The 23,252-nt window shown below is 46.1% G+C and overlaps 1 protein-coding gene across 1 annotated transcript; it reads right to left on the reverse strand.

The window, feature by feature from the left end:
* Positions 1-329: 329 nt before the first annotated feature.
* On the reverse strand, positions 330-16,870 carry cavin2b (caveolae associated protein 2b). The gene is made up of 5 exons (XM_065023397.1): positions 16,350-16,870; positions 16,150-16,251; positions 1,316-1,579; positions 947-1,108; positions 330-866 (listed from the first exon to the last, which is right to left on the reverse strand). Exons 1-5 carry the CDS (start codon positions 16,767-16,769, stop codon positions 429-431), a joined length of 1,386 nt encoding a protein of 461 aa, XP_064879469.1. The 5' UTR covers positions 16,770-16,870; the 3' UTR covers positions 330-428.
* Positions 16,871-23,252: the final 6,382 nt, after the last annotated feature.

Below are 23,252 nucleotides of genomic sequence, written 5' to 3' on the forward strand. Positions count from 1 at the left end.
ACACACACACACACACACACACACACACACACACACACACACACACACACACACACACACACATGCAAGCACATAGATTGCACACAATGACATACAGGAAGACACACAGACATGAACTGTAATTGTGTGGGTGTGGGTGTGGGTGTGGGTGTGTGTTTTTGAACAGAGGGTCTGTCTGAGTTTTTTAGAGGATGATGGGCAGAGTGTGGGAGTGGGAATGGGGAAGTATTTTAGGGAATAGGTATAGGTGTATTTATTTTGTGTGTGTGTGTTTTAGGGGACTTTGACAGCTGGGCCTCCTCTTCCACAAGTCTCCCCTCCTTCTCCTACTCCTCTTCCTTCTCCTCCACCTCTTTCTACACTTTCTTCTCTCCTTCCTTCTACTTTTTCTCTCCTTCCTTCTCCTACTCTTTCTCTCCTTCCTTCTCCTACTCTTTCTCCCTCTGCACTTTCTCCTCCCTGTCTTCCTCATCGAAGGGCGAGATAGAATGGAAGGCATCATGTGGGAGCGTGGCAGAGAGAGTGTACTCCTCCCTCACTCCCTCCGTCATAACCGACAGATCCACATCCGCCTCAGGAACGTCGGATTCTAGGAACGGTTTGGAATCAGAAAAACCGTTGGATTCTGGAATTTCGTCAGATTCTGGAACTTCACTGACAGCCACCTCTTCCATCTCCAAAGCCTCAGCCTTGGACTCCTCCAGCCCTGGAGCCAGTTGGGAGTGCACTTCGGTGAAGAGGACCTCCTCATCAGGGCTGGCCAGCGGGGAGATCTCAATGGAGGCCACGGCAGTAGGCGAGACCCCGGTCTGGGATGAGGTCTCCACCTCTGCTTCAGCTTCAGGTTGGCCCTCAGACTTACGATTCTGTTACAGCAGGATGTAGTCATGTCAGATAAATCCACAACAGTGTGAGTGTTTGTGTGTGTGTGTGTGTGTGTACTGACCTTCTTGATGCTGAACGTGAGAGGGGACACTTTGAAGGAGGAACTCTTTGGGTGGTTGGGTGTCAGGCTCTTCTTCATCTTCTCTCGTTTCTCCTGTGACACAATCTTGTTCATCTTCTTCTCTATATTCGCTTTGGAGAAGGCCCTCTTCAGACTGTCCACCTGCAATACATTGTGCAATACCATGCAGTCAGTACATAGCAGGAAATCTCCTAACCCTTACCCCTAACCTCCGACCCCTGATCTTAAGCTCTGCAATACATCAATAGTCAGCATTGAAAACGCTACATGGCCACAGAACATGACCTTGACCCCTAACCTCTCACCCATAGACTTTGACCCCTAATGCCGGTTTTCTCCATCACTCACCTTCTTTAGACTAGAGCGTTTAAACTTATCCGTGCGGGATTTGTCTGTGTGCTCTCCGGCTAGCTCGTATACGTCATCTCCCACCTCGTCCAGGTCCGCCTCCAGCCCTACGTCCTCGTCCGAGGATAGGTCGATGGTGTGAAGCCCCTCCTCCGTGGAGCGGTTGGCGTCGATGACGGCGGTGGGCTCCTCCCCCTCCTCAGCTTCACGGGGGAAAGGAACAGTATCCTTGACAAACACACTGGTTGGGATTTCATTCTCCTCCTACAGAGAGAGAGAGGGAAGAGGGAGGGAGAAGGAGAAGAGGGAGGAAGGTAGACAAGTAGGGAAGGAGAGAAAGAGAATGAGAAGGTGTAAAAAGGAAAGTGTATGATAAGAAGTTAGAGAAAGGAACTCATGAACAGTATGTTCATCATTCAAAACAGATGTGGTGTGTTGCTATCTTTAATTATCTTTATTAATAGCTAATAGTTTAGGAGTGTGTCACATTTATAATACCATTCAAAAGTTCGGGGTCACTTAGAAATGTCCTTGCATCGCTAACACTCCAAACTAACGGGTGAGTTGTCATGGTAACACCAGAATAGAACTTGTGATGAGTGGCAGCTTCGTTAAATAGTACCCGCAAAACACCAGTCTCAATGTCAACAGTGAAGAGGCGACTCTGGGATGCTGGCCTTCTAATCAGAGTTCCTCTGTCCAGTGTCTGTGTTCTTTTGCCCATCTTAATATTTTATTTTTATTGGCCAGACTGAGATATGTCTTTTTCGTTGCAACTCTGCCTAGAAGGCCAGCATCCCGGATCCTGTTGACGTTGAGACTAGTGTTTTGCGGGTATTATTTAATGAAGCTGCCAGTTGAGCACTTGTGTTGCGTCTGTTTCTCAAACTAGACACTCTAATGTACTTGTCCTCTTGCTCAGTTGTGCACCGGGGCCTCCCACATCTCTTTCTATTCTGGTTAGAGCCAGTTTGCTCTGTTCTGTGAAGGGAGTAGTACACAGTGTTGAAAGAGATCTTCAGTTTCTTGGCAATTTCTCGCATTGGATAGCCTTCATTTCTCAGAACAAGAATAGACTGACGAGTTTCAGAAGAACGTTCTTTGTTTCTGGCCATTTTGAGCCATAACAGAACCTTGTGATTTTTTTTACACTACTTATTAGTTTCCACCCAACGCCAATATTATCAAGCCTGTAAGACTGAGTAAGTGGTTAAGTGGTATCTTAAAGGGAAAGTTCCGCTTGTTAATTTTTTTCCCATTCTTTTGGGATTGAGGCCAGGAGATTTTTCATTTTTAAATTGTTGTCATTCCAGCTAGAGCGACTTACAGGAGCAATTAGGGTTAAGTGCCTTGCTGAAGGGCACATCTACAGATTTTTCACCGAGTCAGCTCAGGGATTTGAACCAGCGATCTTTCGGTTAAAGATATATACAGTAGCTGGCATTCTGAAGACTCAGCTTTACTCTGGACTGCTTCTGATGTATGAAAACTTTCTGTGGTGACGTGTGGTGGTGGGGAACTACATAGGCCTATTGACGTTGAAAACCTTCTGTGGTGACGTGTGGTGGTGGGGAACTACATAGGCCTATTAACGTTGAAAACCTGTGGTGACGTGTGGTGGTGGGGAACTACATAGGCCTATTAACGTTGAAAACCTTCTGTGGTGACGTGTGGTGGTGGGGAACTACATAGGCCTATTAACGTTGAAAACCTCCTGTGGTGACGTGTGGTGGTGGGGAACTACATAGGCCTATTAACGTTGAAAACCTCCTGTGGTGACGTGTGGTGGTGGGGAACTACATAGGCCTATTAACGTTGAAAACCTTCTGTGGTGACGTGTGGTGGTGGGGAACTACATAGGCCTATTAACGTTGAAAACCTTCTGTGGTGACGCGTGGTGGTGGGGAACTACATAGGCCTATTAACGTTGAAAACCTCCTGTGGTGACGTGTGGTGGTGGGGAACTACATAGGCCTATTAACGTTGAAAACCTCCTGTGGTGACGTGTGGTGGTGGGGAACTACATAGGCCTATTAACGTTGAAAACCTTCTGTGGTGACGTGTGGTGGTGGGGAACTACATAGGCCTATTAACGTTGAAAACCTTCTGTGGTGACGTGTGGTGGTGGGGAACTACATAGGCCTATTAACGTTGAAAACCTTCTGTGGTGACGTGTGGTGGTGGGGAACTACATAGGCCTATTAACGTTGAAAACCTTCTGTGGTGACGTGTGGTGGTGGGGAACTACATAGGCCTATTAACGTTGAAAACCTTCTGTGGTGACGTGTGGTGGTGGGGAACTACATAGGCCTATTAACGTTGAAAACCTTCTGTGGTGACGTGTGGTGGTGGGGAACTACATAGGCCTATTAACGTTGAAAACCTTCTGTGGTGACGCGTGGTGGTGGGGAACTACATAGGCCTATTGAGTTATGGAATCATTGGATTTGTGTAAACCATGAACACATACCATCTACATACAGTCACTAATCATTGTTACATTCCTAATGACATTTCACAAAATGGCCGACGTAACACACACACACACACACACACACACACACACACACACACACACACACACACACACACACACACACACACACACACACACACACACACACACACACACACACACACACACACACGGGAAGGATGCACACACAGGGGGGGGGATATTCTGCTGGAAACTTTATCACAAAGATATCATGTAGCTCTACATTAAAGCAGGACACACACGGTTGCTGGGAACAATCATAAAGGCAAAGGAATGTCGAAGAAGAGGGGAAGGAAGCCAAGGCATCGCACACACACACGCACGCACACAGGGGAGGGAAGCCAAGGCATCACACACACACACGCACACACACACACAGGGGAGGGAAGCTAAGGCGAGGCAGCACTCAGAGTTTCCACCAAATGCTGGACATGGGAAAAACCCTGAGAGGAGGAGAGAGAAGAGGAGGGAGGGAGGGAAGGGAGCGAGGGAAGGGAGGGAGGAGAGAGAAAGGAGAGAGGGAAGGAAAGGAGAGAGAAAGGAGAGAGGGAAGGGAGGAGAGAGAAGAGAGAGGGAGGGAAAGGAGAGAGAAGGAGAGAGGGAGGGAAAGGAGAGAGGAGGAGAGAGAAGAGGAGAGAGGGAGGGAAAGGAAAGAGGAGAAGAGAGAAGAGGAGAGAGGGAGGGAAAGGAAAGAGGAGGAGAGAGAAGAAGAGAGAGGGAGAAGTGATAAGGGAGAGAGAAGAGGAGAGACACATGCACACATACGTACACACACACACCCTGGAGAACATCTGTCTTCCTCAGGCACCACAACCCAACCTCAGATAACAAAGTATTATTCTCTGCACATTTGACCTTAACAACAATTACTCTGGACACACGCACGCACATGCATACACACACACGCACGCACACACACATGTAAAATGCAGTAGGGAGTTGTGGAGGAAATGCAACATCTGTTTTTGCAAGATAAAGTTTGAGGGCTGTGTATTTAATACTCTTAGAAAATAGTACAGTTCTGACACACTCCGCAGACTGGACAAGTCTAGCTTGTGAAGTGAGTAATGGTCATGGAATTGACTCTTCACTCTCCTCTGAAAAGGTTTCCAGTACTGTATATATCTCCCACTTCTCTTATACCAGGCCTATACAGTGTATAGAAAGTTTACAACTCAGAATGTTCCATAATATCTGTGGGTATAAGTTTGTCCTCGCACACACACGCATACACACACACAAACTTGCTTCACTTAGCTACCCTCATCTTAATTTAGCTACCCGTAGCTTATTTTGCTTCCCTTAGTTTATTTAGCTTCCCTTAGCTACATTTCATTTAGCTGCCTTTAGCTGCTACTCTTAGCCTTACCTTTAGTTGTAACGTGTGTGTTTTAGCTGGCTCCCACAGCTACTGTAAGAGTCTAGGACACTGGAGACACCGGTCAGTGATCTTCAGATCAGCGAAGTTGGAGCTCTAGGATGATCCCAAGTTGGATGACCATTTTTCCTTGAAGTCCCAGTATTCTTGAACGCACTGATTCAGATATTTCCAAGTCCCAAGTTCCCAGATACACACAACATCAACACTATCTACAACCGATCAATCACTCAACAGTCTGACAGAAGCGAAATTGGCAAGCCAAGCCAAGCCAAGGTGTTCCATGATATTAAGTAATAGCATACAGTAGCGTAGCATTATCAGAGTTCTGTCACTGTAATTTAGCTAACTTCAGTTGGAAACCTGTTATTCTTGTGTTACATGTGTCAACACCTACACAAGTCAAAACACGTTATACCAATGAAACACAGACATTCCTTTTGCCAATGCAGCTGCCACCAAGATGCTAATTACATCCAGAGACATTTCGAGAGTAGGAGAGTAGGAGAGAGAGAGAGTAGGAGAGAGAGAGAGTAGGAGAGAGAGAGTGTTTTGCTTTACTCTAGGTTTCCCTGTGCTGCCTATAAGGTGTGGTTCCTCCAGTGAACACATGCATGACAGGCCTGCTACTGCTACCTCACTGTACCAGTCAGAGTCAAGGTACAGTACCTCCTCCCCTAGCTAAGAGGAGTGAGAGAGCCCAGATGTCCGCCTACCTAACAGTGTTTGTGTTAAAGCAGGGTGAGTGTGTGTGTGTGTGTGTTGTCATATGTATCAGCATATTATTGCCTTGTGTTATTACCAATGTAATGGATCCATCACATTAATACGACTGGGCATATGGACTGGAGAGGCGTTACTTTTTGAGCACAGAGACACACACACCTACACACGTTAATCTGTCACACATTCCAGTGTCTGGTCCTCAGCACAGATGATAGAAAACAGCTGTTATGTGTGTGTGTGTGTGTGTGTGTGTGTGTGTGTGTGTGTGTGTGTGTGTACCAGAAAGATGTGAGCTAAGGAGGAGTAGAGATGGAAAGTACATTCTTTTTTTTTTGTTCTTTAAAAAAAAATTTTTTACCCCTTTTTCTCCCCAATTTCGTGGTATCCAATTGTTGTAGTAGCTACTATCTTGTCTCATCGCTACAACTCCCGTACGGGCTCGGGAGAGACGAAGGTTGAAAGTCATGCGTCCTCCGATACACAACCCAACCAGCCGTACTGCTTCTTAACACAGCGCGTATCCAACCCGGAAACCAGCCGCACCAATGACCGTGCACCTGGCCACCTTGGCTAGCGCACACTGCGCCCAGCCCGCCACAGGAGTCGCTGGTGCGCGATGAGACAAGAACACCCCTACCGACCAAGCCCTCCCTAACCCGGGCGACGCTAGGCCAATTGTGCGTCGCCCCACGGACCTCCCGGTCACGGCCGGTTACGACAGAGCCTGGGCGCGAACCCAGGGACTCTGATGGCACAGCTGGCGCTGCAGTACAGCGCCCTTAACCACTGCGCCACCCGGGAGGCCGGAAAGTACATTCTTTAAAGAAAAGGTTCCAAAAGGGTTCCTTGGCTGTCCCCCATAGGATAACTATTTTTGGTTCCAGGTAGAACTATTTTGGGTTCTATGTAGAACTCTCTGTGTAAAGGGTTCTACGTGGAACTCAAAAGGGTTCTACCTGGAACCAAAAAGGGTTATTCAAAGCGTTCTCCTATGGGGACAGCTGAATAACCCTTTTATTAAGTTCTTAGATAGCACCTTTTTATCTCTGAGTGTAGAGAGAGTAGTGGTCAACAATCCTACTAGCCTTTGAACGACCGCTAACAGACAGAGAAAGGGAGAGGGGGCAAGAGAGTCCTGCCATGCTCTCTATCAGCCAGGTCACGAGACCAACACAATGACAACTTTTGTATCTCACTGTGTGTGGGTGTGTCCATAGCTCTGCTTTGTGTGTGCTGATAGTGATAATAATGTACTCTATTACAGAGAGAGAGAGAGAGAGGGGGGGGCTGAAAGAGAGGGAGAGAGAGAGAGAAGTGGGGAGGGGGCAGACAGAGAGAGAGAGAAGGGGGGCAGAAAGAGAGGGAGAGAGAGAGAAGGGGAGAGAGAGAGAGAGAGAGAGAGAGAGAGAGAGAGAGGGAGAGAGAGAGAGAGAGAGCGAGAGAGAGAGAGGGGAGAGAGAGAGAGAGAGAGAGAGAGAGAGAGAGGGGGGGGGCAGAAAGAGAGGGAGAGAGAGAGAAGGGGAGAGAGAGAGAGAGAGAGAGAGAAGGGGAGAGAGAGAGAGAGAGAGAGAGAGAGAGAGAGAGAGGGGGAGAGAGAGAGAGAGAGAGAGAGGGAGAGAGAGAGAGAAGGGGGAGAGAGAGAGAGAGGGGGTGGCAGAAAGAGAGAGAGAGAGAGGGGGGGTGGCAGAAGAGAGAGAGAGAGAGAGAGAGAGAGAGAGGGGGGTGGGTGGCAGAAAGAGAGAGAGAGAGAGGGGGGTGGCAGAAAGAGAGAGAGAGAGAGAGAGAGAGGGGGGGTGGCAGAAAGAGAGAGAGAGAGAGAGAGAGGGGGTTGGCAGAAAGAGAGAGAGAGAGAGGGGGGTGGCAGAAAGAGAGAGAGAGAGAGAGAGAGGGGGGCAGAAAGAGAGAGAGAGAGAGAGGGGATGAAGTTGTGAAACTTTACTGATGGGGCAAACCACATTCCTCGTTCTGCATGGTTAGTAACCACACACACAGTTTCAACCAATCACATCTCTCTCCTAGGAATGACCCCTCAAAACATTGTTCACACACACACACACACACACACACACACACACACACACACACACACACACACACACACACACACACACACACACACACACACACACACACACACACACACTTGTTTTGTAAAACCTGTACTAACGAGGTTACAGTATTTCCCTCATGGATTTTAGAACAGACACTGTCCACTATTTCACACACCCCTCTGGTATTTGCCCACACCCAGAGGAATGGGGCTGGGTGCCCCTTAGACTGGCCCATCCAGTGGTCTGGGGGTGGTCTAGTGAAGGGGTGTCAAACATACAAGGGGGTCAATTCGGCCCGCGTGTGTACGCATTATTTAAAAATACATATATTCTGACGGGGGAAACAAACTCAATATACTTTAAATGGACAAAAACCAAATGGAAACTGTAGAAATGATAATGGACCTACATTCATGCAGTTTCTTGACTGTGTCCAGCTCATTGATAATCACCACTGATAATCACCACTGATAATCACCTAAATTAAAGATGGACAGTCAGGGAGCATCAAAATTCCCAAAATGATGTTTAGAGGACAATAATAAATAAAGAATTGACAGTGAGAAAATATAGCACATTTTCAGTGCGGCTCTCCGGACCTCGTTGAAGACCGAATGTGGCACAAACTCCTCACTCCTCACTTCTGTTAGTGTCTACAAACCTGAACCAAACTCCCTCACTCCTCACTTCTGTTAGTGTCTACAAACCTGAACCAAACTCCCTCACTCCTCACTTCTGTTAGTGTCTACAAACCTGAACCAAACTTCCTCACTCCTCACTTCTGTTAGTGTCTACAAACCTGAACCAAACTCCCTCACTCCTCACTTCTGTTAGTGTCTACAAACCTGAACCAAACTCCCTCACTCCTCACTTCTGTTAGTGTCTACAAACCTGAACCAAACTCCCTCACTCCTCACTTCTGTTAGTGTCTACAAACCTGAACCAAACTCCCTCACTCCTCACTTCTGTTAGTGTCTACAAACCTGAACCAAACTCCCTCACTCCTCACTTCTGTTAGTGTCTACAAACATGAACCAAACTCCCTCACTCCTCACTTCTGTTAGTGTCTACAAACCTGAACCAAACTCCTCACTCCTCACTTCTGTTAGTCTACAAACCTGAACCAAACTCCCTCACTCCTCACTTCTGTTAGTGTCTACAAACCTGAACCAAACTCCTCACTCCTCACTTATGTTAGTCTACAAACCTGAACCAAACTCCCTCACTCCTCACTTCTGTTGGTGTCTACAAACCTGAAACAACCTCCCTCATCCCTCACTTCTGTTGGTGTCTACAAACCTGAACCAAACTCCTCACTCCTCACTTATGTTAGTCTACAAACCTGAACCAAACTCCCTCACTCCTCACTTCTGTTGGTGTCTACAAACCTGAAACAACCTCCCTCATTCCTCACTTCTGTTGGTGTCTACAAACCTGAACCAAACTCCCTCACTCCTCACTTCTGTTGGTGTCTACAAACCTGAACCAAACTCCTCACTCCTCACTTCTGTTAGTGTCTACAAACCTGAACCAAACTCCCTCACTCCTCACTTCTGTTGGTGTCTACAAACCTGAGCTTCAGTGAAATGAGATAGACATAGTTTCCTTTACATTGTCCATCTATCACGTGACTGTAATGGAAAGTCTCTGTGTGTTTTGTTTTGTTATGTTGTGTTATCAGAATGACACCCATGAGGATTGAACTACAGAGACCATAGAGAACCAAAACTCTCAGACACCTTTCCCCGCCTCTCTTTTTCTCCAATCTTTCTTTCTCCTCACGCTCCTCCTCTCTCACTCTCTTTCTTATTTTCTTCTAGTCTCCTTACAGACACGAGTATTCCCTGGAGGAGATCAGACAGCCTTATTAGGGCATGGGAATAAAAATACAGTATCCTGCTCTCATAACACTACTGCAAAAGGAGACAGAGAGAGAGGGGAGAGGGGAGAGAGAGGGGGAGAGGGGGAAAGAGAGAGGGAGAGAGGGGGAGATAGGGAAAGAGAGAGGGAGAGAGAGAGGGAGATAGAGGGGGAAAGAGAGAGAGGAGGGGAGGGGGGAGAGAGAGGGAGAAAGAGGGAAAGAGAGAGGGAGAGAGGGGGAAAGAGAGAGAGAGGGAGAGAGAGATGGGGAGAGAGAGGGAGAAAGAGAGCACTAACTAGACTGAGTTTACTAGACTGAGTTTACCAGACTGAGTTTATTAGACTGAGTTTACCAGACTGAGTTTACTAGACTGTTGGAAGAACACTATTAGTGAGTGATGGCTCATTGTACTGTAGGAGACACTCAAACATTCATAACACTGATGCTGCCAGAGGTTATCATAGCCTCTAGTCTATTCTATTAATAACAGAGGAGGGAGGGGGAGGGAGGGTAGATGAGAGAGACAGAGGGAGAGGGGTTGAGTGTGAGAGACAGAGAAAGAGTGAGAGAAAGAGGGAGAGAGTGAGAGTGAGAGTGAGAGTGAGAGAGAGTTGCCAAAGTGAAGAAATGTGTATATCTGTTCCAAAGATGCTGTTTATGCAAGACCAGTGTGTGTGTGTGTGTGTGTGTGTGTGTGTGTGTGTGTGTGTGTGTGTGTGTGTGTGTGTGTGTGTGTGTGTGTGTGTGTGTGTGTGTGTGTGTGTGTGTGTGTGTGTGTGTGTGTGTGTGTCTGTGTGCGTATGTGTGTGTTAGTGCGTGCCCGTGCCTATGTCCCTATGCGTATAATACAAAAAATGTAACATTAAAACCCTCCACTGTGCTAGAAGTCTCACTCACACTCTTAACACTGTGATTTTCCTCTGGCTGAGCAAGAGACCAAACCCTAACACACACACACCAAACCTCTATATCTAACTCCGACCGTTAGGTCCTCACTTGTTCCCTGCTCTCTTCCCTTCTGCAGCCCCACCCTGCCACGGCAACACTCACACAAACACACTGTTCAGTGGTGAATCAGACAGGCTTTCCCTCTTCAGAGAGGGTTTCCCTTGAAAACAGTTTTGAGGTTTCCAAAGTTTAGACTGAAACGACATGCGTGAGTAAGACAAAATGTATCTCTCTCTCTCTCTCTCTCTCTCTCTCTCTCTCTCTCTCCCCCATCTCTCTCTCTCTCTCTCTCTCTCTCCCTCTCTCTCTCTCTCTCTCTCCCTCCCTCTCCCTCCCTCCCATCTCTCTCTCTCTCTCTCTCTGTTCATGTGTTCATGGGATAATTGAGTCTGGGCTCCGGGCTATGAAATACAAACACACACACAATAAGAGAAACACACACACACACACAGGATACAGGATCTCACAAACTCACACAAAGGGCCGCCTGAGCAACCCCACCCTCCATTAGAATGCTAGTGTGTTATTGATAACAGAATCCATCTCAGTGTCACAAGACATGACAGATCCCCTCTCCCCCTCCGTTGTCTCCTTGTTTTAATCTTGTCATTTTCAGCCGACTATCCTGCGGGCTGATAAGAGTGGAAACTCACTCACACAGTCTCATGCTATAAAGCATTGGGCACCAACCTTTACTGAATCAAGATCACTTTCTCAAAATGTTAACCGAGATCTACCACTCAGATTTTAAACATGACTTCATAATTAAAATATTAACCTAATAAAAACTGTTGTGAATGAATGAGGTTTGTCCTGCTACATTATCACAGCATATTGGATATATGCCTGGCCTGCTACATTATCACAGCATATTGGATATATGCCTGGCCTGATACATTATCACAGCATATTGACTATATGTCTGGCCTGATACATTATCACAGCATATTGACTATATGCCTGGCCTGATACATTATCACAGCATATTGACTATATGCCTGGCCTGCTACATTATCACAGCATATTGGATATATGCCTGGCCTGCTACATTATCACAGCATATTGACTATATGCCTGGCCTGATACATTATCACAGCATATTGACTATATGCCTGGCCTGCTACATTATCACAGCATATTGGATATATGCCTGGCCTGCTACATTATCACAGCATATTGACTATATGCCTGGCCTGCTACATTATCACAGCATATTGGATATATGCCTGGCCTGATACATTATCACAGCATATTGACTATATGCCTGGCCTGATACATTATCACAGCATATTGACTATATGCCTGGCCTGATACATTATCACAGCATATTGACTATATGCCTGGCCTGCTACATTATCACAGCATATTGGATATATGCCTGGCCTTCTACATTATCACAGCATATTGGATATATGCCTGGCCTGATACATTATCACAGCATATTGCCTATATGCCTGGCCTGATACATTATCACAGCATATTGGATATATGCCTGGCCTGATACATTATCACAGCATATTGACTATATGCCTGGCCTGCTACATTATCCCAGCATATTGACTATATGCCTGGCCTGATACATTATCGCAGCATATTGACTATATGTCTGGCCTGATACATTATCACAGCATATTGACTATATGCCTGGCCTGATACATTATCACAGCATATTGACTATATGTCTGGCCTGATACATTATCACAGCATATTGGCTATAAGTCTGGCCTGATACATTATCACAGCATATTGACTATATGCCTGGCCTGATACATTATCACAGCATATTGACTATATGTCTGGCCTGATACATTATCACAGCATATTGACTATATGCCTGGCCTGATACATTATCACAGCATATTGGATATATGTCTGGCCTGATACATTATCACAGCATATTGACTATATGCCTGGCCTGATACATTATCACAGCATATTGACTATATGTCTGGCCTGATACATTATCACAGCATATTGACTATATGTCTGGCCTGCCAATATTGTTCTTCTCAGACCATATTATATTACAACATTTTACTTTTGATAGAAAATAGATCAGTTGGTGTAGCATTTGTGAGGCACAGCTGAGCATAAATGGAAATAATTTGCTAATAATTTGCTTCTTTATATGACTGGACTGATGGGACCTCTATCTGTCATGGGGCTTTCAGGACAACTTGGGATTCTTAAAAAAACAAGGTCAAATCATAACGTCATCTTCAGGTGGGAAAGTCAGAGCTCTAGAAAGATGCCCGAGTTTCCCACTTGGAATTCTGAGTTGGATGACCGTTCAAAGCTATTTTCCTCATTCGGATCTAATTTATTCTGAGTTCCCAGTTGTGAAGTGGGATGTCTGAGATTAGGTTAAACAGATTTCAGGTAAGACAGAAGTCTGAGACGTACTGAAGTCGGAAGTCTGAGATTTCCCAGTTTCTAGTTGTTTTGAACATGGCGTTAGTCTCAGTGGAGGGAGGGAGAGAGCAGCAGCCTCTCACGGTCCCTGATCTCTCCTTCCTTTCCTCCAGTGAGTCTGACCAGAGAGAGGGGACACCGTCTTCCACCTGATGGCCAAACTCGAGTCACACCACATCTGCACAAATTCATGTTGCTCCTATGACCAGAGAAAGTGAAATATTCCTTGATATTAAAATAGACATAAGGAGTTTCTAATAATAATAAAACGCAGGGCATCGATTCACTTGGCTACTCATTCATTGCTGCTGCAGCACCAGTGGAAGTAGAGAAAATCATGTTTCATGTTTTGTAGGAGTGTTGAATAAAATAGGAGTGTTGAATAAAAACTGTGCTGACATTCCAGAATAAAAAGTCACTCATAGAAACAGTGCTGACATTCCAGAATAAAAAGTCACTCATAGAAACAGTGCTGACATTCCAGAATAAAAAGTCACTCATAGAAACAGTGCTGACATTCCAGAATAAAAAGTCACTCATAAAAACAGTGCTGACATTCCAGAATAAAAAGTCACTCATAAAAACAGTGCTGACATTCCAGAATAAAAAGTCACTCATAAAAACAGTGCTGACATTCCAGAATAAAAAGTCACTCATAAAAACAGTGCTGACATTCCAGAATAAAAAGTCACTCATAAAAACAGTGCTGACATTCCAGAATAAAAAGTCACTCATAAAAACAGTGCTGACATTCCAGAATAAAAAGTCACTCATAAAAACAGTGCTGACATTCCAGAATAAAAAGTCACTCATAAAAACAGTGCTGACATTCCAGAATAAAAAGTCACTCATAAAAACAGTGCTGACAGTCCAGAATAAAAAGTCACTCATAGAAACAGTGCTGACAGTCCAGAATAAAAAGTCACTCATAAAAACAGTGCTGACAGTCCAGAATAAAAAGTCACTCATAGAAACAGTGCTGACATTCCAGAATAAAAAGTCACTCATAGAAACAGTGCTGACATTCCAGAATAAAAAGTCACTCATAGAAACAGTGCTGACATTCCAGAATAAAAAGTCACTCATAAAAACAGTGCTGACATTCCAGAATAAAAAGTCACTCATAAAAACAGTGCTGACAGTCCAGAATAAAAAGTCACTCATAAAAACAGTGCTGACATTCCAGAATAAAAAGTCACTCATAAAAACAGTGCTGACATTCCAGAATAAAAAGTCACTCATAAAAACAGTGCTGACATTCCAGAATAAAAAGTCACTCATAAAAACAGTGCTGACATTCCAGAATAAAAAGTCACTCATAAAAACAGTGCTGACATTCCAGAATAAAAAGTCACTCATAGAAACAGTGCTGACATTCCAGAATAAAAAGTCACTCATAGAAACAGTGCTGACATTCCAGGATAAAAAGTCACTCATAGAAACAGTGCTGACATTCCAGAATAAAAAGTCACTGATAAAAACAGTGCTGACAGTCCAGAATAAAAAGTCACTCATAAAAACTGTGCTGACAGTCCAGAATAAAAAGTCACTCATAAAAACGGTGCTGACAGTCCAGAATAAAAAGTCACTCATAGAAACAGTGCTGACATTCCAGAATAAAAAGTCACTCATAAAAACAGTGCTGACATTCCAGAATAAAAAGTCACTCATAGAAACAGTGCTGACATTCCAGAATAAAAAGTCACTCATAAAAACAGTGCTGACAGTCCAGAATAAAAAGTCACTCATAAAAACAGTGCTGACATTCCAGAATAAAAAGTCACTCATAGAAACAGTGCTGACATTCCAGAATAAAAAGTCACTCATAAAAACAGTGCTGACATTCCAGAATAAAAAGTCACTCATAAAAACAGTGCTGACATTCCAGAATAAAAAGTCACTCATAAAAACAGTGCTGACATTCCAGAATAAAAAGTCACTCATAAAAACAGTGCTGACATTCCAGAATAAAAAGTCACTCATAAAAACAGTGCTGACAGTCCAGAATAAAAAGTCACTCATAAAAACAGTGCTGACAGTCCAGAATAAAAAGTCACTCATAAAAACAGTGCTGACATTCCAGAATAAAAAGTCACTCATAAAAACTGTGCTGACATTCCAGAATAAAAAGTCACTCATAAAAACAGTGCTGACAGTCCAGAATAAAAAGTCACTCATAAAAACTGTGCTGACAGTCCAGAATAAAAAGTCACTCATAGAAACAGCAGCTCTTTGCTGTTTTTTCTGAAAGTCTCTCTCTGGTCATTGTCTTAAAAGTGATAAAATCTTACATTGGCTAGTATCAAACTTTGCTGTGGCATTGGTCGTTGGAAGCTGTAGTCACAGTGATTTGAGCTATCCGATTGGCCAGCACAGTAGGCACACTCGGTTAAGCCACAGAACTCGGGTAGGCGAAGTTTGTCTTTTCATTAAAGGGTTCAAAATGGGACCACTTTGCCCACCCGGTGCGCAGGGCTTCTGAATTAAGTGCACCTACCGCCAACAGCACAACAAGTAAAACAATGAGCGCAAGCCGTCATCATTGGCTTTTCTACAGAAATGTTTCATGATTGACTAGGAATGCCTTGAAGATCGACCGGTTGGTAACCACTGCTCTACAGTACCACACCCCGCCCCCAACAATAACCTTTGATCCCTCAATACCTCTGTTAATCCCCCACGCCCATCCATTTTCTACTCTTGACGATGGCCACTTTGAAGTTGTCCCTCTTGGGCAGACACACACACACACACACACACACACACACACACACACACACACACACACACACACACACACACACACACACACACACACACACACACACACACACACACACACACACACACACACACACACACACACACACACACACACACACACACACACACACACACACACACACACACACACACACAAACACACACACATACACATGCAAACACACACACACGTGTCACCTGGAATATGAGCACTTTGAAGTTGTCCCTCTTGAGCAGGTGGGAGTGGTTTGCCTCCAGCTTCTTCACCTGTCCAGCCTGTCGCTCCATCCTGTCGCGCACCTGGAGACACACAGTGATCAGACAAACACTATACAATCTATCTATGGATCTGTCTGTCTGTCTCTTCCCACTCATCCACCCGTCCATCTTCCACTCACCTCCTTCATGGTGACGGACACCTTGCGGCTCTTGTCCAGCAGCTTGCTTACGGTGTTGGCGGTGTGTGTGTGGCTCTTGGACAGCTTGGTCATGTCTGTCTGGATCCCCATCACCGCTCCCTCCATCTCCACCTGACGCTCCTCCATCTTGTGCTGGTTCTCCTGAACCGTGTCCAGCATGTTGACCAGTTTGTCCAGGAGGGTCAGCACCGTGATGGCGTTAACCGGGCCCGTCCCTGGGGTCAGTGTTGGGCTTAGTGGCCCCTCCTTGGTGGTGGTTCCTCCAGGAGCTCCTGTGCCCAGCTGGGAGAGGCTGTGACTGGGGGAGGGTTGGTTGAGGCTGGGGACCATCAGGTCCTGGCTCTCGTGGGTGCTGCTCACCATGCTGTTCCTCTCTGCTTGGACTGCGTCCTCACACATTGCTAACGTGGCTGGCTAATGTGCTAGCTAACACACACACACCGTGGAATAAAGCTCTGCTCTCTCTCCTCGACCTGTGTGGGAGTGGGAGTGTGTGTTCAGTCCCACGCTGTTTGCTTTGCTGTCGAGCTGGCTGAGGATTTTTGTTGCAGTTTGCTGAGTTTCTCCAACTTGTTGCTACGAAGCAAAACTTTCCTGCATTCACCCTCTGCCGTCCCCACCCCTTTTCCTTTCCTCAGGCAGCCTCTCTCTCTCTCTCTCTCTCTCTCTCTCTCTCTCTCTCTCTCCTCTCCCTCCCCCTCCCTCCCTCCCTTGTTTTTCTGAGTCAGAAAAGCAGCAGTGCTTTTGCCCCAGAGCTTAAAATCTCTCCCACACCCAAAGGGGAGGAGCCTTTCACCACGGCAACTAGACCTGCCCAGCACAATTATGTTTGTTACTCATGACTCTCTCTTCAGTAAAAACACATTCAGTTTCTCTGTCTAGTGAAGCACCTCTCTCTCCCTCTCTCTCTCTCTCTCTCTCTCTCTCTCTCTCCCTCTCTCTCTCTCTCTCCTCTCTCTATCTCTCTCTCTCGCTCTCTCTCTCTCTCTATATCTCTCTCTCTCTCTCTCTCTCTCTCTCTCTTTCTCTCCTCACTCTCTCTTTCTCTCCTCACTCACTCTCTCCTCTCTCTCTCTCTCTCTCTCTCTCTCTCTCTCTCTCTCTCTCTCTCTCTCTCTCTCTGAGAAGGGGTAGCAGGGGCAGAAAGGGGGCGGTTCCACCCTGGCACAGATGACTTCACTGTTCCAACATGGCCCTGCACCCTACACAAAGAGAGAAAGAGAAGAGGGAGAGAGGTGTGTGTGTTTCCTGACGTGAGTCTTTCTCTCTGAGTGTGTTTATGTCTTATGTCCAGTTCAGAACGCCTCTGAAAGATCCCAAAGGAAAATAATAGAATATCTCTCTCAGGGGTACTATATTAGAACCTTGTATCGTTCCACACGTTTCAGATGGAAAAACAACAGAACGGTAGACAGAAAGAAGAGAGGGAGTTCTCTGTCGCATGTGGGATGACATGACCCCTGTGACATACTGTAAGAGAGACAGGATACACACACACACACACACACACACACACACACACACACACACACACACACACACACACACACACACACACACACACACACACACACACACACACACACACACACACACACACACACACACACACACACACACACACACACACACACACACACACACACACAGTCCGGTCGCCTGAGGGAAAGGAAGGGAGAGGTGACATCATGGAGGTTTCATATAACAATACACCCATTGGAACACCAGAGACATTAGGTGGTGTGTGTGTGTGTATGTGTGTGTGTGTGTATGTGTGTGTGTGTGTGTGTATGTGTGTTGTGTGTGTACACTATGGAAACATGGCCTGATGAGAACGGAAGAGACCCTATCCTCTAACCTCGCACTACACACACAAAGAAACACGCACGCTGATTCACGGCACAAACAATGTAACACACACACACTGATTTACGGCACAAACAATGTAACACACACACACTGATTCACGGCACAAACAATGTAACACACACACACTGATTCACGGCACAAACAATATAACACACACACACACACAAACACACACTGATTCACGGCACAAACAATGTAGGAAGAGAGGAGGAAAGGAGGGGAGGAGGGGAGGAAGAGAGGAGGGAAGCAGGGAAGGAGGGGAGGAAGAGAGGAGGGAAGGAGGGAAGGAGGGAGGAAGAGAGGAGGAAAGGAGGGAAGGAGGGGAGGAAGAGAGGAGGGAAGCAGGGAAGGAGGGGAGGAAGATAAAGTTCAGATAAACAAGAACATCTGTGCTGAGCCTCGAGGCTTCTGGGAGAAGAGAACAACATTATAACTGAAGGAGAAGAGAAGGAGAAGGAGAAAGAGAGGGGAGGGGGGAGGGGAGGGGAGGGGAGGGGAGGGGAGGAGGGGAGGGGAGGAGGGGAGGGGAGGGGAGGGGGGGAGGGGAGGGGAGGGGGAGGGGGGGAGGGGAGATAAAGTTCAGATAAACAAGAACATCTGTGCTGAGCCTCGGGCTTCTGGGAGAAGAGAACAACATTATAACTGAAGGAGAAGAGGGAGGGAGAAAGAGAGGGGGGGAGGGGAGGGGAGGGGAGGGGAGGGGAGGGGAGGGGAGGGGAGGGGAGGGGAGGGGAGGGAGAGGTGAAGGAAGGAGGGCAGTAAGAAGGGTGTAGGATGTATGGAAAGGAATGGTAGGAATAACAATGTGAAGGGTGAGGTAGAGGGAGCAGAGGAGAGAGGGTGGGTGGGTGGATTACAGAAAACAGGCTGCGGAGTGAACTAGGAAGTTGCTTGCTCCAATGTCAGGAACACAGCTGTGTGTGTGCGTGTGTGGGTGTGTGTGTGTGTGTGTATGTCGTGTCAGGAATGCCAGGAATTCCCAACAGGACCCTCCTAGGACTATCGCTGCAGTTCCCACCCTCAACTGAGTTTACACAGGACCCTGTAATAGTGTTACACACACACACACACACACACACACACACACACACACACACACACACACACACACACACACACACACACACACACACACACACACACACACACACACACACACTTAGAAGCCTAAGTGTTGTTGTTCAATAGTTTACTCCAATTAGGGGAAGGGTGGTAGGGTTAGTGGAAAAGAATAAAGGAAACTATATATATATGCATATATTTTATATGTGTGTATGAATATGTATGTACAGTGGGGCAAAAAAGTATTTAGTCAGCCACCAATTATCCAAATTCTCCCACTTAAAAAGATGAGAGAGGCCTGTAATTTTCATCATAGGTACACTTCAACTATGACAGACAAAATGAGAAAAAAAATCCAGAAAATCACATTGTAGGATTTTTAATGAATTTATTTGCAAATTATGGTGGAAAATAAGTATTTGGTCAATAACAAAAGTTTATCTCAATACTTTGTTATATACCCTTTGTTGGCAATGACAGAGGTCAAAAGTTTTCTGTAAGTCTTCACAAGGTTTTCACACACTGTTGCTGGTATTTTGGCCCATTTCTCCATGCAGATCTCCTCAAGAGCAGTGATGTTTTGGGGCTGTTGCTGGGCAACATGAACTTTCAACTCCCTCCAAAGATTTTCTATGGGGTTGAGATCTGGAGACTGGCTAGGCCACTCCAGGACCTTGAAATGCTTCTTACGAAGCCACTCCTTCATTGCCCGGGCGGTATGTTTGGGATCATTGTCATGCTGAAAGACCCAGCCACGTTTCATCTTCAATGCCCTTGCTGATGGAAGGAGGTTTTCACTCAAAATCTCACGATACATGGCCCCATTCATTCTTTCCTTTACACGGATCAGTCGTCCTGGTCCCTTTGCAGAAAAACAGCCCCAAAGCATGATGTTTCCACCCCCATGTTTCACAGTAGGTATGGTGTTCTTTGGATGCAGCATTCTTTGTCCTCCAAACACGACGAGTTGAGTTTTTACCAAAAAGTTATATTTTGGTTTCATCTGACCATATGACACTCTCCCAATCTTCTGGATCATCCAAATGTTCTCTAGCAAACTTCAGACGGGCCTGGACATGTACTGGTTTAAGCAGGGGGACACGTCTGGCACTGCAGGATTTGAGTCCCTGGCGGCGTAGTGTGTTACTGATGGTAGGCTTTGTTACTTTGGTCCCAGCTCTCTGCAGGTCATTCACTAGGTCCCCCCGTGTGGTTCTAGGATTTTTGCTCACCGTTCTTGTGATAATTTTGACCCCACGGGGTGAGATCTTGCGTGGAGCCCCAGATCGAGGGAGATTATCAGTGGTCTTGTATGTCTTCCATTTCCTAATAATTGCTCCCACAGTTGATTTCTTCAAACCAACCTGCTTACCTATTGCAGATACAGTCTTCCCAGCCTGGTGCAGGTCTACAATTTTGTTTCTGGTGTCCTTTGACAGCTCTTTGGTCTTGGCCATAGTGGAGTTTGGAGTGTGACTGTTTGAGGTTGTGGACAGGTGTCTTTTATACGGATAACAAGTTCAAACAGGTGCCATTAATACAGGTAACGAGTGGAGGACAGAGGAGCCTCTTAAAGAAGAAGTTACAGGTCTGTGAGAGCCAGAAATCTTGCTTGTTTGTAGGTGACCAAATACTTATTTTCCACCAAATTTGCAAATAAATCCATAAAAAAAAAAAATGGTCCTCATTTTGTCTGTCATAGTTGAAGTGAACCTATGATGACAATTACAGGCCTCTCTCATCTTTTTAAGTGGGAGAACTTGCACAATTGGTGGCTGACCAAATACTTTTTTGCCCCACTGTATATATATATTTACAAACAAATATATTGGGGATTGTTGGTGTGGGGGTGCTGTGATAGTGACACTGTCGAGGATTTATTTAGAATGCAAGTCACACTTTACCAGCATGGCTACCACAGCATCCTGAAGCAATACGCCATTCCATCTGGTTTGGGCTTAGAGGGACTATCATTTGTTTTTCACCTCCAGACTGTGTAAGGGCTATTTTACCAAGAAGGAGAGTGATGGAATACTCCATCAGATGACCTGGCCTCCACAATCACCTGACCACAACCCAATTGAGATGATGTGTGATGAGTTGGACCGCAGAGTGAAGGAAAAGCAGCCAACAAGTGCTCAGCATATGTGGGAACTCCTTCAAGGCTGTTGGAAAAGCAGTCCAGGTGAAGCTGGTTGATAGAATGCCAAGAGTGGGCAAAGCTGTCATCATTGTAAAGGGTAGCTACTTTGAACAATCTCAAATATAAAATACAATTTGATTTGTTTAACACTTGTTTGGTTACTACATGATTCCACATGTGTTATTTTGATTTCTTCACTATTATTCTACAATGTAGAAAATTGTAAAGATAAAGAAAAACCCTGGAATGAGTAGGTGTGTCTACACTTTTGACTGGCAATATATATATATATTTATATATATATACTTAGAAAATTTAGCAGGCTAACTCCTTGATCCTGCTTTGTTTCATACATGCATTTTGCTACACCTGAAACAACATCTGCTGAACACTTGTATGTGACCAATAAAATGTGATTTAATTTGATTTGATCTTAACAATCTGAAGAACAGGGCTCCGGGCAGCCGAGCGAAAATGGAGGAAAACTCGCCTCCCTGCGGACCTGACATCCTTTCACTCCCTCCTCTCTACATTTTCCTCTTCTCTCTCTGCTGCTAAAGCCACTTTCTACCACTCTAAATTCCAAGCATCTGCCTCTAACCCTAGGAAGCTCTTTGCAACCTTCTCCTCCCTCCTGAATCCTCCTCCCCCTCCCCCCCCCTCCTCCCTCTCTGCAGATGACTTCGTCAACCATTTTGAAAAGAAGGTCGACGACATCCGATCCTCGTTTGCTAAGTCAAACGACACCACTGGTTCTGCTCACACTGCCCTACCCTGTGCTCTGACCTCTTTCTCCCCTCTCTCTCCAGATGAAATCTCGCGTCTTGTGACGGCCGGCCGCCCAACAACCTGCCCGCTTGACCCTATCCCCTCCTCTCTTCTCCAGACCATTTCCGGAGACCTTCTCCCTTACCTCACCTCGCTCATCAACTCATCCCTGACCGCTGGCTACGTCCCTTCCGTCTTCAAGAGAGCGAGAGTTGCACCCCTTCTGAAAAAACCTACACTCGATCCCTCCGATGTCAACAACTACAGACCAGTATCCCTTCTTTCTTTTCTCTCCAAAACTCTTGAACGTGCCGTCCTTGGCCAGCTCTCCCGCTATCTCTCTCAGAATGACCTTCTTGATCCAAATCAGTCAGGTTTCAAGACTAGTCATTCAACTGAGACTGCTCTTCTCTGTATCACGGAGGCGCTCCGCACTGCTAAAGCTAACTCTCTCTCCTCTGCTCTCATCCTTCTAGACCTATCGGCTGCCTTCGATACTGTGAACCATCAGATCCTCCTCTCCACCCTCTCCGAGTTGGGCATCTCCGGCGCGGCCCACGCTTGGATTGCGTCCTACCTGACAGGTCGCTCCTACCAGGTGGCGTGGCGAGAATCCGTCTCCACACCACGTGCTCTCACCACTGGTGTCCCCCAGGGCTCTGTTCTAGGCCCTCTCCTATTCTCGCTATACACCAAGTCACTTGGCTCTGTCATAACCTCACATGGTCTCTCCTATCATTGCTATGCAGACGACACACAATTAATCTTCTCCTTTCCCCCTTCTGATGACCAGGTGGCGAATCGCATCTCTGCATGTCTGGCAGACATATCAGTGTGGATGACGGATCACCACCTCAAGCTGAACCTCGGCAAGACGGAGCTGCTCTTCCTCCCGGGGAAGGACTGCCCGTTCCATGATCTCGCCATCACGGTTGACAACTCCATTGTGTCCTCCTCCCAGAGCGCTAAGAACCTTGGCGTGATCCTGGACAACACCCTGTCGTTCTCAACTAACATCAAGGCGGTGGCCCGTTCCTGTA

This window comes from Oncorhynchus nerka, linkage group LG2 (genome assembly GCF_034236695.1).
Source record: "Oncorhynchus nerka isolate Pitt River linkage group LG2, Oner_Uvic_2.0, whole genome shotgun sequence".
Classification (NCBI taxonomy): Eukaryota; Metazoa; Chordata; class Actinopteri; order Salmoniformes; family Salmonidae; genus Oncorhynchus; species Oncorhynchus nerka.